This window comes from Plasmodium relictum (assembly GCF_900005765.1).
Source record: "Plasmodium relictum strain SGS1 genome assembly, chromosome: 3".
NCBI lineage: Eukaryota > Apicomplexa > Aconoidasida > Haemosporida > Plasmodiidae > Plasmodium > Plasmodium relictum.
This window is the reverse complement of record NC_041681.1, coordinates 488,057-505,814: the sequence shown is the minus strand read 5'-3', so window position 1 is coordinate 505,814 and position 17,758 is coordinate 488,057. Positions and strand designations below refer to the sequence as shown.

Below are 17,758 nucleotides of genomic sequence, written 5' to 3'. Positions count from 1 at the left end.
GTATAAACAATATAAAGAAAAAAAAAAAATAAATATAATTATTTATTATTGAAAATTATAATTAAAATAAAATAATTATTAAAATGTAAATACAAATGAAATTTTTATTGAGCAACAACATATACGTAATTGTATGTAATTAATTTAGATAATTAAAAATTAAATATTAATACTGATAAAATAAATAAATAAGAATAAGTTATAATTAAATAAAAATAAATATTTAAATGAATAAATTAATAATATATAAATAGATATATGAGCTAAATAAAAAAAAAATTATTATATTATAAATAATTATAGAAATATAAATATTAAAAAAAACAATTAGTATATAAATAAATAAATAAATAATTATAAAAAATATAAAATTAAATTAAAAACATATTTAATATATAAATAAATAATTAAATAATATGAATATTAATCAAAAAACAATTAATATATAATAAATAATTAAATAAATACAAATATTAATTAAAAAACAATTAATATATAATAAATAATTAAATATAGATATTAAAAATAATTAAAATATAATTAATATATAATAAATAATTAAATATATATTAAAAATAATTAAAATATAATAAATAATTAAATATATATTAAAAATAATTAAAATATATAATTAATATATTAAAAATAATTAAATATATATTAAAAATAATTAAAATATAATTAATATAAAAAATTATTAAAAATATATTTAATATATAAATAAAAAATTAAATAAATATATATTTAATATATAAATAAAAAATTAAATAAATATATATAATAATTTTAAATATAATTAATATACAGAAATTAAATAAATAAATACAATAACTAAAAAATAATATATATATATATAATTAAATAAATATATATATTAATTAAATAAGTAATATATAAATGGTAATTTGAATAAATAGTATTATATATATATAACAAAATTAATTTAAATTATAATTAAAAATAATTTATGTTAAAAATAAAAAAATAAATAACTATATTTATAAATAATATTTTTAAAAATAATTAAACACAAACAATAATAAAATTAATAAATAACTAAATTAAATATAATTAAATAAATATAACATCAATAAATGATTCTTAAATATACATATATTTAAATTAACAAAAATATGTAGTTATTAGTTAATTTTAATTATAACAATTAACTAAAACATTTACATTTTAATATAATAAGTGATTAACCAATCAATATATAAAATAAAATGGATAAATAATTTAATTAATAAAGTGATATAATTAAATAAAAAATATATAATACTTAATTTATTGAAAAATATGTTGTGTAAATTTATGTTCAGCATTATTGAACCTTAAAAGATTAAAAAATTAAAGACTAATTTTTAAATTATTAAATTTGAATTAATTAACGCAACTAAAATGTTCTAGTATATAAATAAATAAGCATAGTATTAAAATTAAATGAAAACATAATAATTTAAGATATTTAAATAAATTATATAAGTATATAATAATTTTTTTTTTTAAAAAAATAAAAATAATTAATAATTTAAATATATTAAATTAAAATTAAATTATATTAAAATTAAATTAAATTAAATTATATTTAAAATTAAATTATATTAAAATTAAATTAAATTAAATTATATTTAAAATTAAATTATATTAAAATTAAAATTAAATATATTAAATTAAAATTAAATTAAATTATATTATATTAAATTATATTAAAATAAAATAAATTATAAAATATATTAAAATTAAATTAAAATTAAATAATAAATTTTAAGGTAAAATTAGTTGTCTTTTATATGTAATAAATTAATTAAAAAATTATTAATCAAAAGATAATAATGAATAACAAAATAATATAATAATTTTTTTAATATATTTTATTATATATATAATATATTAAATATTACTTAAGCTAAAATGTTTATTAAATATTCATCTTTATTGTGGAACGTTTTTTTTTTTTTTTTTGCTAAGAACATAAAATTGTTTAATTTTAATTAGCTTAAAAAATTATATTAATAGAAAAATATTTGATAACATCCATTAGAATGTTTATTTTTAAAAAATAATTTTAGAAACCTTGCAATATCTAAAGAGAAAATATAAATGAAACAAATAATTAATAAAATTATTAAATAAGTGTTGAATTAGAAGTATTCTCAATACTTGATACATACAAATAAAAGTGAAAAAAAAATTTTTAAGAGAGAACAGTTGCAAATTTGCATGTTATAAGATGTTCTTTTTTATATCTATTCCATTTATTTAACGATAAAATATTGTTAAAATTTTTTATATTTATATTTTGTCTTTTATGATTTGTAAAATAGCAAAAATGATTATTGAAAAAAATGTATATTAGAAATTTATAAAATATTTTACCTATTTTTTATTTTAAGAAATATGAAAACTTTGATATTAGATAGTTTTTTTTGGTATAATTAAATATTAAATTATTATTTCTCAATATAATTTTTACTCTTTATCGTCATTTTTTAAACTCACTTTTTTTATTTATTAATCTAAAAAAAAAAAGTGGACAACAATTTGAATTTCCCTCAAATTTTTTGATGACAATATTTTCAAAAATATATATTAAGACGATTTGATGCCATGAACTAGCATTCTTTATATGTTAAATTATTTATTTATATATTTAAGAAAAGAAAAAATTCATTTAGCAAAGTGGGACAATTTTAAATAACATAAACACCTACTCACTAAATTTGTACAAAAATAAAATTATAATGATGAAAAATAGCTTTTTTAATAACGAAAGGCTTCATTTTTTTAGAGAAAAAAAGTATTATATCATGAATATACACATCATTTGAATACTTAATCATGTTTTAAACAAGAATATTTTAAAAATATGTGAAATTATTACAAAAAATTGGTATACTATAACTCCAAATATATAATATTTATCCACTTTAAATATAGACCTATTTTAAATCCTAAAATCCAAGAGTGAATACTTAAAGCACGTAAAAAATATAAATTTAGTAATACTTATCCTTTTGTAATATAAAAATCAGAAATATAATAACATCATATGTAAAAATGTAATTTCATTTAAAAATATATTGCAAAATTTAAAAAAGACAAAATTGAGATTAATCTAAAAATTCACATGAATTGATATATGTGCTTTTATTAAATCAAAATGTCTTAATCTTTATTTTTTTTTCATATGCAATATATTAATAAATAGTGAGATTGAATATTCCTTAAATAATTAGTATATAAAAAAATTTTAAGTATTTTAAAATAATTCTTCTAGTGTAACTATCAAAAAAGGGATAAACAATTATATTTTTTTTATACCTTCATTTAAAATTAAAAACTCATTCTATAAATTTAATTTCATATTAATTTCAGGAAAACGTTTCCTCTTTTATGTAAAAAAGATATTAAATTGAAATTTAAGTCTACTTTTTAATACTAATTTTTATTATGTATCTTCATAAAACGTCCCGAAGGCGTTTTCTTTTAACAACATCGTAGAACTAAAAAATATAGTTTAAAAAGAGACAATAAATAAAAAATAAAGACATTTAACAAGAGTATCCACAAAAGCAAGAGTGTTTTTTAATTATTTCACTTTTATTGACAGTTTTCTAATTTTTTACTCTGGAGTAGCGATCATTATGCAAAATATATTAAGAGATAAATATTTGATATTCTAAAGAAAATTTACGACAAAATTATTTTAAAATTCAGATTTCCATTATTCAGAAACACTAAATAAACACAGTTCTTTTATGCAAAATTATCATCATTTAACAATACTAAAAATACTAAATAAAAAATTTAAGAAAAAAATTTAGTTTGTAAATACTTTGATTTTTTATTTTTTCAATACTTGTTACTAAAAGTAGAAAAATATAACTTTTTTTTTAATATAAAGATTAATATAGGTTCCTTTAAATGAGTAAATCTGGAAAATAAAGATGCATATATAAATATTTTATAAATGAGCTTAATATCAAAGTTTTTCAAAAATAATTACTATAAAGATTATCTATAAATTTAAGAAATTCACAAATGTTTTAGAGATATTTAAGTCAAAAATACATGTAAATTTTACAAGTAAAACATTTAATTAAAATTTAGTGTTTTTCCCTTTTTATGTCAATTTTTTCTGGTTATTTTTATTTTCCTTTTACTTATTTCTTTACTTTAAAACATTCATATATATAGACGTTTTTATATCTCCCTAAAAAATCTAGGTTACTAAAATGTATAAGTTAAATATGTACAATGAATAAAATATACTAAATGTCACAATTTTTTTTCTCTTATTATTTAAGAAATGAACTATTATTTATGTATCGACATACATTATATTATATATATCTTAAATAATTCATAGACTACTTTGATTTTGTATTTTATTTAAAAAAAATACAAAATACAACTATTACAAATTTAATAAAAAAAAATTAAAGAGTTTTACATATTTATAAACACTCTGAAATTAGAAAATTTTTCAAGAGATGAATTCAAAACTTATTACTTTTTAAAAATAAAACACATAATTTCGGTTACTAAATAAAAATGTATAATTATTTCATTGTCATCATACATCTCAAATAAATTTTAAATTAAAAAATAAAATATTTTAACAAAATTTTGAGATTATTTTTCGTTAAAGTAAATGGAAAAGGGTATACATATAAACGTGATTATAAAATATAAAACATTCCTAAAATTTATGATTTTCAGAATAATTTTATTTTAAAAGAAAATTATGAAACTCATCTATTTTTATAAAGAAATAATAGGATTCAATATAATAAAAAAATAATTATTGGAGTCGTTCGCTAGAAAAATTAGACAGCATTATTAAAGCTGTATTAATACTGTGGAAAATAAAAAATAAAAATGTTGAACAAAATATAAATTGTTTTAAAATAATTTTTTTCTCAGATAATATTACTTCTCTGGATGTATTATGAACAATTTACATTTCTAAAAATTATTTATTGAAGTTTAATTTTTATAAGGGAGTTGTTATTTTTTTGATTATTTTATCATTATAAAAAAAAAATAAGTTTAGTAATATTAAAAGATTGACATTGTTTTAGAGTTAGAAAATTATTAAGTTAGAAATAACTCTTAACTTAGAAACATTATTTAAAAAAGCATTAAGTTAAACGATAATTATTTTTTTCACTATTAAGATAATTTTAGTTTTTTTTAAAAATATACTTTATCCTCATTCTTTTTTTTTTAATTACATAAAAAAAAAGTAAAATATATAAAGTTATAAGAATTAAAAATTATTATAAATATGTTGAACTTTTATTGTTATAATTCTTAAAAATAAAGTTAAAAAATAATGTATTATACTTGAAAAGTTTTATATATTTAAAAGTAAAAAGATTAGACAAAATTCAAAATGATAGAATAAATTAAATTAAATACAAGAATTAGAAGAAAATTTCTTTTTTAATTATTTTTTAGAATTATTTTTTGTATTTTTACTTTTTTCTATTCTAAAAGATTTCCTTTTATGAAAGTGAATATTAGTTTTTATATCTTTGTCACTTCATTTTAGGAAATTTTTGAAATTTTAGAGGATAGAAATCGAAATGTTTTAAAGTTTTATATTAAACATTCTTACAAAAGTAGACTTATATCATTCAAATATATATACTATAGTATTTATGAACTTTAGTATTTTTTAATTCTGGTAAACTATTTTTTAATACATTCTATTTATAATGTTCTAAATTTTTTTTGTAAGTAGTTATTTATCTAAATTTATTTAACTTATTTCCTTGATAATTTTCTTAGATTTTTATTTACTTTTTTTGTGGTGGTATAAAAGGAAATTTTTACTTTATATATCTATTTTACTTTTGCCTTTTAACAAAAAAAAATTATCAAAAAATAAAATTATAGCAAAAAAAAGAAAAAGAAATATAAAATAATTTATAATTTTTCCAATGAATTATTCACTTCAGTTAGTACAATATTTTTTAGTTCAATATATTTTCTATTATCTATTACTAGTCTATCATATTATGTTTCTATTAAACTACCATAAACTAAATTATAGAAAATAAAATCCTTAAAATATCTTCAGATAAACATAGCATTACTATTAATGATAAGACAATTTAATTATTTTTATTTACTTAGAATTTATACATTGAAAAATTAGGATTTTTAATTAAAAGTACTTATTGTAAATTTTAAGATTATAAAATTTTGATAATTTTCTTTATGCATAAAGAAACTATAAGAACTAATTTTTTATTTAATTTTTTTGAAATATAGAATTAAAGAATTACATGATTTTTGTAAAATGAATTGTATATCCATATTTTTATTTTTAAATATATAAAAATGAAGTAAAATATCTAAATGAATATTCATTTAAAAACAATCATGTAAACTTTTAAGTATAAAATTACTTGAAGTTTTTGTCTTATAACAAATAGTGTAGTTGCCTAATTAATTTTTACGTAGATAAATGAAAGTTTTACATGTTTTCTTAGTTTCTTTTTTTCTTTTTCTTGAAACTATAATTTTTTTTCATCTTTTAATAAATTTAGGAATTTGCGCTCTCTTTTTTTCCCTAAGATAATATAAAAAAGAAATTTTTAATAAATATGTTTTAATATAATACAGTACGTATTTTAATATACAGAAACTTTTCAATATATATTTATTTATTCATGAAATTTTTTTTAAATATATTAAACTTTAAAATGAAGGTTCACAAATTAAAAATTTCATAACTATTCATGAATACTAATCCATGAAGTGCATGATGTTAGAAGAATCTTCTGGGTTTATTTTTAAGTATACTACTTTTTGCTTATGCAAAATAGGTATTCAATATAAATTTAATATCTAAATGTAATTTTGTTTAACATAATTTTTTATATAATTGATAAATTATGTAAATTAGCTACACTATTGAATATATAATTAACATATTTTAAATGAAATGACATAGAAATAATTTCAAATAAAAATTAGCAAATTAAGTATCAATGTACTAACTAAATGATTCCTTTTAGTTATAAAAAATATATATTTTTCTTTATAATCTGACATAGTGAAAAAACATAAGTATTTTAATTTTATATATTAATTTCTTTCAAAAATTACTTAATACTTCTTAGAAAGGATTGTAATGATAAAAATCACATGAAGAATAAGAACTTGTAAATAATTCGTTCTTTAAATGATTAAAAAAATAAATACAAATTATGAAAACATATTATGATAAACGATATAAAATTTGTTCATAAAATACATTTATTTAAAATTCAAATTGTATAACTCTAGTACGAATTTTATTTTTCGTTTTTATATATTCTACTTAATATTTAGGTAAAATATTTGATAATTATAAACTGAATTCCTTTAAGCAAATTATTTGTTAAACCTAAAAAATTAAAAAAAAAGTAATTTTTGTGTATCCGCAAATATGTGATAAGTTTATTTTACATAATTCAAGATTCATATATTAATTTTATCATTAAACTCATACAAACATAAAATGATTGAATTTTTAATATTATCTTTTTTATTTAAATAAAAAAATTTCACATTTAAACTTTTTGTGACATTATTTTTATTTTTTTGTTATAAAGATAAATTTTGCAAAAAACAGCAATCCAATAAAGAAAAGATAAAAAGATATATAAGTCACAAAAATATTAAATTAATTTCCATTTTACTGCAATAAAGTACATTTTTTAATTTTTAACGTTACATTATTTCATATATATATTTTATCAATAAATAAAAAAAATAAAAATGAAATGAATAAAAATGAAATTTTCTTAAAACGCAACCAATTTCGTTTGTTATAAATATTATTTTCTATTTTAAAAAAAAATATTAAAGCGCTTATAATGAAATAAAAAAAAAGTCCTAAAATATGAAATAATATATCATATAAGTATATTCATTATCTAAGTTTTTTCTTGTAAGTTGATTATAATTTTTACAAAATTTATATAAAAATAACATTTATTATAATTGACTAATTATTATATATAAATTTCATTTAAATGTAACGTCAATATTAAAAGCATAAACTATTGCAGGAGATCACTAGATTTTATAAACTTTAAGTTTTATTTTTTTGCTATTATTCCTATAAAGATATTAAAAATTTTATATTAAAGAGAAATTTATATATGTAGAAATGCATAAAATTTTTATTGTATTTATTCAAACGTAGGTATATAAATTCTAATTCCATAAAATTTTACTAAGTGAAACTTAAAATACGAAATATGTTAAGCAAAAAAAAAAAAAAAATTAAGGGAAATTTTAAGTGACTTTAATGAAATACTTTTTAATATTAAAGAAAAAAAAAGTGGATTTTGTATATATCATCGTTTCTAAAAAAATTAAAAAAAGAATAATATATATATATAATAAATACGGTATATTTCTAAAAGTTTATTTTATTATTTTAAGCAAATTAAATAGAAGGAAGATTAATTGAAATCAATTATACACACGCAAAAAAAAAAAAGTTATTGTCCTGAAAATTATTAATTTTAAAAAAATGTGTATGCTAAAATGTCTCAAAATAAAAAAAAATTAAGTTTTTCTAAATTTGCAAATAAATAATCTTTGCATATTGTTATTACATAATTGAAAACTAAAATTTTTATAATACTCTAAATTTTTGTAATCATATGAATCATACATTTTTAAATACTTTCATTTCATTTTTTTTTTTTTTTTGGGAATGGAAATTTTTTTTGTTTAAAGTTTAATTTTAGGTTAAAAAAAATTCTTAAATCTTTAAAAATTTTTATGTTTTGTATATTGAATATTTTAAAAAATATGAAAAAAAATTTTATATTTAAATGTGCAAAATTAAAGACGAGTTTTTTAATAAAGAATAATAAAAATGAAACATAAATTACTTTTTTTCAATAATACGAAAAAAAAAATGCTTCAAAACAAAAAAATGTATTAAGATATAATAAAATGAATTATTTTTTAAATATATTTTTTATAATATTTATATTCTATGGAATTGTTTTTAAATAATTTAATTTGTTATTTATATTATATGCTCAAGTTTGATATATACATACACATATATGTGAACAATTTTTGTCAAAAAAAAAAATATAAATATATTATATATATACATGAATAAAAAAAATAAAATTATTTTAGATATTTATTAGAGAATCGTAATAAATGAATTATGTTTGTGTTTCATATCCGTTTTAATTTTGTATGTTGTTATGAAAATATTAAATATGAAAATTTTCAATTTTTTTTAAAATTTTTTAATATATAATTACCCTTTAAATTAAGAATACATATGCTTTAAACAAATAAAGAACTTATTGCATGAAAGTAATATCTATATTAAAAATAAAGATAAAGGAAAAGAAAAGAAAAAAGGTAAGATAAAATATAAATGCAAAAAGTATTAAATAATATTAAAGAAATTTATGAAACAAATTTTAAAAGGGCTTTAATTACACTATGAGTGTATCGTGTGAATCAAAAGCTTCTATATATAATATATTTTTTATATAATTATTATTATTATATATATATAAAAGTTTATTTTTTACTTGAATTTATTACAAACGTTGTTTAAATAATGACATGAAAAAAAAAAATGGATAAAGATTTAAGTAATAAATTAAAAATGCAAAATTCAAATATATCTTGCTCAAATTTTAATGGAATAGATTTTTTAGAAACAAGAAATGATTTATATCTAAATAATTCGGATGTAGAAAATTATGATAAAACAAAAAATAATAATATAAAGTTTACAAATACAGATAATTCAAAATGGAATTATGATAATCAGACATTAAGACAAAATCATGATATTAACATTTCTAATGAAATAAATTCAAATAATATAAATATATGTGACTTAAATAATAATATTATAAATTATCAAAAAAAAATAAATAACTATAATAGCTTGAGACAAAATAATATTGCATATTTAGATTCGAATACACTGAACTCTAATAATATTTTTAATTTTAATAAAGTTTATAATGAGAATAATCCTCTTGTTATAAAGTCAAATACAACAGATAATAATCTACAAAAAATGAATTCTCAATACTTTAATGTAATGAAATATTCTGATTATTATAATTCTAATAATTGTATATATAACACAAATATTTTAAATACTAGTATATCAGAAAATCAAAAAAATTATTCAAATAACTCGAGCCCATACAAAAATGATTACTTAAAATTTAACTTGAGTTCTGTTAATGTTATAAATAGTAATTTGAATTTTTCTAATACATCTAATTCTAGTAATGCTAATTCCAACGTATTTAATAGTAATAGGACAACACCTAGCATAAATGTAATGAATTATAATCCGATTAACTCTTGTAACATAAAATATAATTCAAATATGTTTGATTTCACATCGACAGGAAATGTAAATTCCTTAAAAGTCAAAGATTTTAATTTTAGTGAATTAAATCCAATAAATTTTCAAGAATCTGATTTATCCAATTATTCAAATGTAAATTTGAAAAATATAAATTTTTTAAACACTCCTGTTTCTTATAATATTATCTCAAATAATATTGATTCTAATAGTTATATTTCCTCTAATAATAGTAAGTGTTTAAATTCTAACTTTTTAAAAATACATGCTATAAATTATAATGATTCTAACATAATAAAAGAAAAATCTAATCAATTAATTTTTTCTGAATCTTCCGTTTTTTGTAATGATAAAGAAAAAGTATTAAATGAAGAAAACTTAAATATTGAAGATGAAAAAAAGGAAAAAAGAAAAAGAAAAGAGAAGGATATAGAAGAAAAGGATAAAGAGAAAAAAACAAAAATAGAAAGAAATGAAAAATATGAAGAGGAAAAAACAAAAAGAAAGAAAGTACATTTAATAAATAACAATTTTAATATTCAAAAAAAAAAACATAAAAATGAAATTATTTTAAAAAATATAGAAGATAAAAATGGAAATCCAAAAAAAAAGAATTATGATGAAGATGAGGATAAAGACGAAGATGAAGATAATAATGATTACATAAAGGAAATTTCTGACATAAATAAAAAAAAATACTTAAAAAAAGAAAAGGAAAATAATATGATAAAAAAAAATAAAAACAAAAGAGACTTAACAAATGACAACAAAACTTTAAATATTAAAGTAAAAAATTTTGATTCATTTAATGAATCACATCAAAATATTCGTGAAGGAATGAAAATAAGTTCAACAGTTGGTAATGAAAAGCATATAGTAGTAAGTAGACGAAACAGTAATGTTTTAAGAAAAATAATTAATTTTGAAAATACAGTGATAGACACAAGAAATGAAAATTTACCTAGTAAAAGACAAATAAATATAAAGCACTTAAAAGATGTTAACATTGCAAACATAGTTAGAAGAGATACTATAAAAGATAGATTAAGATCAAGTGCAAAAAAAACCGATTTAGAAAAAAATGAAAAAAATAAAAGTAAATTTATAAATGAGGATATTAATAACAAATCATTATCAAAATATGATTTTCTTGTGAATAAAAATATCATGTTCAAAAATGTTAGTATAGGAAATAAAAAGGTCAAAAGTAACATGGAAGCAAGTCATTTAGAAAAACATTACAATATATTAGAAGAGAAAAATAATGATATAAATGAAAAAAAACGAAAATTTAAAGATAGCAGTGAAATAAAAGATAACATAAAAGATGAAAAAATAGAGTTACTTAGTAAAAGTGAAAAAAAAATAAAAAAAAATAAATACTATGAAAAATTGCATGATACAAAAGTTATGAATAATATAAATAATGAAACAGTGTATGAAAAAGAATGTTCAGGGAAAAGTAATAAATATAATGAAAGAAAAAAAGATGAAAAAGAAAATTTTAAAAATATAGAAGAGAAAAAAAAAAGTAAAATAAAAAAAAAAAACAATACTGATTATATTAATAATAAAGAAAATGCAGCAAATGTAATAAAAGATTGTGAGCATATAAAGGAAAAAGTTATAGTGGATGAAAAATATGAGAGAGAGGGAAAAATATATAATATTAGAAAGGAAAATAAAAATTTTGATAATATAGAGGAAAAGAGAAAAAATGGAAAAATGAAAAACAAACAAAATAGTGAAAAAACTGCAAAAGAAAAAAGTGAATTTGATAAGTTGGAAGAAAATTATAATGAAAAAATAAAAGAAAAAGAAGAATTAAATAATATAACATTTGAAAAAAAAAAAAAAAAACTTAAAATAAAAAATTTTAATAAAGGAAATTATATAGATATGAAAGTTAAAGACAATGAATCTTTAAATAAAATAATCGGAGAAAATAAAGAAAATAAATATAAAAATAATGAAAATAAAATAATGTATAAAGAGGAAACATATATTAATAAGGAAAATTATGCAATGATGAAAGAAAATGAATGTACAAATACTGAAAATAAAATAATATATGAAATACATGAATTTAAAGATAATGAAAATAAAGTGATGGTTGAAAAAAATGAATATGAAAATAAGGAAAGTAATAAAATAATTGAAGATAATGAATATAAAAATAATGAAAATGAAATAATAATAAAAAAAAATGAAAAGATAACAAAAGAAAGTGAAACATTAATAAAAGAGAATAAAAACAAAAATAATGAAAATGAAAATTATTGTTCAGACCTAAATGATATGTATGATACAAAAGAAGAAATATTAGAAAAAGAAGAATTGAAAATAAATGAAAGTAATAATAAATATCATACGGAGAAATTTTTCAATAATGGTGATAATAAATGTGATTTAAATAATAGTTTGAATATTAGAAAGAATAAATGTAACTTAAATAATCCAAAATATGTAACAAATAGTTTGAATGGTGAAAATAATATGAATAGTAATTTAAATAAAATAAATGATATAAAAAGGAAAGTATTTGTCGAAAAAGAAAAGGGCATGAATGATAAAGATAATTATCAAATTACTAAATCAGTGATTGATGAAAATATTAATAGTAACTTATTTTGTAATTATGATAAAAAAAACAGTATTAAAGACTTGACTAGAGATTTATATTCTTCAACAGATGGAAATAATGATATAATAAATAATAAAAAAAAAAAGTTTTGGTCTAATTTAGGTTCTATTAGTTATATAGATAACTTTGTTGGAAAAGGCTCGTATGGTAGTGTTAGAAAGGTTTTATATAATATTGATTTAAACAGAGAGCATCTCAAATTTTATATTGATAAAATAAATAGTAGAGAATTTATTAATTTGTTTTTAGAATCTAATTCTATAAAAGTGAATTCAGAGTTTAATAAAGATGAAAGAAATTCCCTTCATGATAAAAAAGATATAAAAGAAATTTTCAAAAATAGTACTAAACATGTTAATGACAAAAAGAGAGACTTAAGTAATTTTGAAAATGTTTTATTAGCAAGTAAAAAAGTAGATAATTGTCTTTGTTGTTATAATAAAAGATATTTTGAGTTGGCTATAAAAGAAATAGATGTTAGTAGAAAAGGTAATGAGTTTCAATTTTTAAGAGAACAAGAGTTATTATGTCATTTTAATAGTAACGTTATAAAACCATTAAGTACAAAAATTGGAAATTTAAAAGAAAAACAAAATTATGAAATATTAATGCATTGTGCTAATGGAGATTTAAGAAAATTATTACAAAATTTAATATATCATAGGAAAAAAGAATTTGAAAAAAGAAAAAAGGTTAATAAAATATTAAAATTAATGCATATCATATTTGGAAGAAAATATAAATGCTACAGAAATGAAAATGATAACACTTGTATAGGTTTATGTTATGAAAAATTAAAAAAAATTAAAATGAAATTAAATAATAGTATAGTTGAGATAAAATATCCTAAATTTGATCACATATATGATAATATAAAAGTTTATAATTGTGGTTTAACAGAATCAGAATGCAAATTTTTATTTTTTCAAATAGTGAATGGCATTAGTTTTATACAAACATGTTATCAATCTAATATAATACGTGTAACTGATATTAAATTACAAAATATATTAGTTTATACTGATGTATATAATTTATATAACCCTATGAGGTGGCATTTATGTATATCTGATTTTGGTTGTTCTGCAATGGAATATGCCACTTTCTATTTAGAAAATTCTAAAAATTATCTAAACGTATATAAAACTTTGTTAAATCAATGGAAATATCAATTCAAAAACCAGTTATCCTCATATTTTCAAGGAACAGTTTATACAATGGCACCTGAAGGATTATGCTACGATCATAAAGGAAATTTTAGACAGTCAAAATATAATAAATTAATTTATTTCTACGAACAGAATTTTGGTAATATAGAAAGTAGATTTCAGGAGTTACAAAAACCCTTAGTTTCTATTAAAAATTCTGTAAATAATTTTAATATATTAAATATAAACTCATCATCAAATTTTCATTTTTTAAATGATGATAGAGATGAAAAATTGAATAATAATAATAATAATAATAATAAAGAAGAAAAAAGTATATTAGATAATAAGGATTCTTCCAAAAAAATTAATTTATTATCTAATGTCATGAACATAAAAAATAAAAACAGTGAACAGGTTAATTCAAATGAAAAAAATAATTTAAATGAAAAAAGCAGTAATAATAATAATAATAATAATAATAATTCGACTGAATATTTGCCTTTCGATGTAAGATGTGATAGTTGGTCTTTAGGAATAATTTTAGCTGATCTCGGAAAATGTGGTATAAGTTCATATGAATATATGATATCAGAAAAATCAAATGAAGATAGTAATAATACTATAGGAAAAGGAAAAAATATAAACTTAAATAATATTATTTTAAATGATTTAAATATTTCAGATGATGACGAAATATTTTATTTAAAATATATAATGAATTATTATGATATTGCAATTTTAGAATGGGACAACAAAGAAATAGAAAATGAAAAAATTAAAAAAGATATTAACAAAAATGAAAAAAGAGCAAACGAAAAAGAAAATGTGAACATTAATAATTTAAATAATAATTATATAAATAAACAAAAAGAAAAAATTATAGATAATAATATTATAAGTAAAAATTATTCTATTGGTGAAGAAATAAAGGGTGTAGTGGAAAATGAACTTTTAAATAAAGATTTTCCTAATGATGAGAATAAAAAAAATAGAGGAACTGAATTATTAAATATAAATGATACTAATAAAGAAAGAGAAAACAAAAGTACATTGAAAGATATTTCTGATAAGGATAAAACAAATGGAGACAATAATTTAGAAAACTTAGAGTTATTTACAAAACATTACAAATTATTTATGTTAAAATATAAAGAATATTTAAAAAATGACAAAGTTGTAACTATAAAAAGTGAATTTATAAAATATTACAAAATGAATAAAAATATTATGAATGAGAGTAATATAGATAAAACACTATTGTTATTATTTTTAATAATTAATAACAATATATCTTATAATTACAATTATGAGGTTCAATCTTTTTTAAAAATAGAATTAACTATAAAAAACCTTGGTTCGGGAATATTTAAATTTAGAAGTAAGAAAGAAAAGGAAAAATATTTACAAGAATTTAAAATGAACATACAAAAAGAATATATGAATGGAAACAAAGAATACTGGCATAGTAGATTAACAAATAAGTATTTAGCTGTTATTTTAAAGGATATATGCCATGATAACTTTACCAATAGAAAAAAAAATATTAAAAAATGTTTTAATAAATTTGAATTTCCTCTAAATTATAGTGATGATTATTGGAATTTGTTAACTGATCTTTTGAACTATGTACCTTATGAAAGGTTATTAGCTTGTGAAATTATTGGTCATGACTTTTTTTCCGCATCTAATGAAAAAATAAAAAATATAAAATTTGAAAATACTAATGAGTATAATGAATTATTTGACAAAAAAGAATTTTGTGATATAATATTAAGAAATTATTTGCAAGAGAAAAAAGAAAAGAGATATTTATATAAACTATTACATGAGGAATCAGAAATAGACATTGATAATTCTGATAATAGAAAATATCAGTTAAAACACATAGATAAAATAAGAGAGGGAAACCCTCTTACGCAATTAGATAACCACAGTAATAAAAGAAAAAAGGAAAATGAATTAAAGACAAATAAATTTATGTCAAATGAAATACACAATAATTATACAAATAATTTTATATCATTTTTATATGACACCATTATTGGAAATATGAAAAATAAATGTGATTTTTGCGATAACATGAGTGATTGTTTAGATTATAAAAATATTTTAAGAAAAATTGAAAATTTAGAAAATAATATTTTAAATATTACATTTAATAACAGAAATATAATAAATGAAAAACATAAAAAAAATAAAATTTTATATCCAAGCAATATATGTAACAATATATATTATTTTTTAAATGAATATTCTATTTATAATGAGTTCAAAAAATTAGATATATTTATGAATATACATTTACCATTTGAACACTTATGTCTTCCAATATGTGATGAAAAAACAGTTAAAAATAAAAATTTAATTAATTTCTTTTTTAAACCAATTTATTATTATTCATTTCCATATAAAATTATACATGCTTGGTATATAGGGCCATTACATATTTATTTGAATCATCCTAATATTCCTGATTATATAAAACTTATTTGTTTAAGAGAATCAAATATTTTAAGAAGAAAAGAAATTATTTTTTGGTGTTCTGAAGATATTATTTTAAAAAATATATTAAAAATTAAAAAGCTTTTAAGTTGTTCCAATGATTTTTTATGTACTCCTTATATTTCACATATAATAGGAAAACAGTTAATAATAAGAAAACAGTATCTTTTAAAATTATTTAAAAAAAAAATTGTCTAATTTATCATTAATTAAATATATAAAAAAAAAAAAATTTTACCAAACTATAGAATATTTCCATATATATTTTTTTGATGTTTTACTTTTTATTTAATAATATTACAGTTATATCTTTTTCTTAATATTTTTTTTTTATTAAATATTTTACTTAATAGTAAATAAATCTTTTTACTAATTTTTTAGTTATTTCCCATGTATTCTTATGAATTTTTCTTTTTTTTAAATGACATTTTAATTTATATATATATATTATTTTTTGAATGTCATTTCCATTTATTTGATCGATATATTTAATTATGAACATACATATTTTTAATTTTAGTTTTAGTTTTTTTACTTCACTTATATATTTATGTATTTTTATTTTAACTTAATTTATTCTTTTTTTTTGTTTAAAATATAGTATATTATTACACTATTTTTGTTATTATATTCTTCAAAGAAAACATTACAACTTTTTTTCTTAAAATTTAAAAAAATAAAAAATTTTTGATAAAATGAATATGAAAAAAAAAAGAAAATATAAGTAAATGATCATTTAAAATTCAATTCAATTTTTAAAATAATTGATTTTGTATCTTAAAATTTGACATTTAAAAAATATAGTAAAATAAAATAAATTTTTAAATAAAATTTCTATTTAAAATTTTAAAAGGAAATTATATTATTCATGATCTTTATTTTATTTTTTTTTTTATTTAGCTAGTATATTTTCTGCTTATTAAGTGTAGAAAAAAAAAATTCATTGAAAATATATTTGTCTTAATGATTATGATATAAAATAAATAATTACAATTTTATATATATTTGTAATTGTGCAAATAAAAATTTAATACTTTTTAATAAAAAAGTGTATAATGCAATAAAGAAAATATACATAGGTTT

The 17,758-nt window shown here is 16.4% G+C and overlaps 1 protein-coding gene across 1 annotated transcript; it reads left to right on the top strand.

Annotated features, from left to right (window-relative positions):
• Positions 1 to 9,625: 9,625 nt before the first annotated feature.
• Positions 9,626 to 16,873, top strand: EST (exported serine/threonine protein kinase, putative; the record flags this gene model as incomplete). Its single annotated transcript, XM_028680110.1, has 1 exon — positions 9,626 to 16,873. The coding sequence occupies one exon, from the start codon at positions 9,626 to 9,628 to the stop codon at positions 16,871 to 16,873; it is 7,248 nt and encodes a 2,415-aa protein (XP_028531639.1).
• Positions 16,874 to 17,758: the final 885 nt, after the last annotated feature.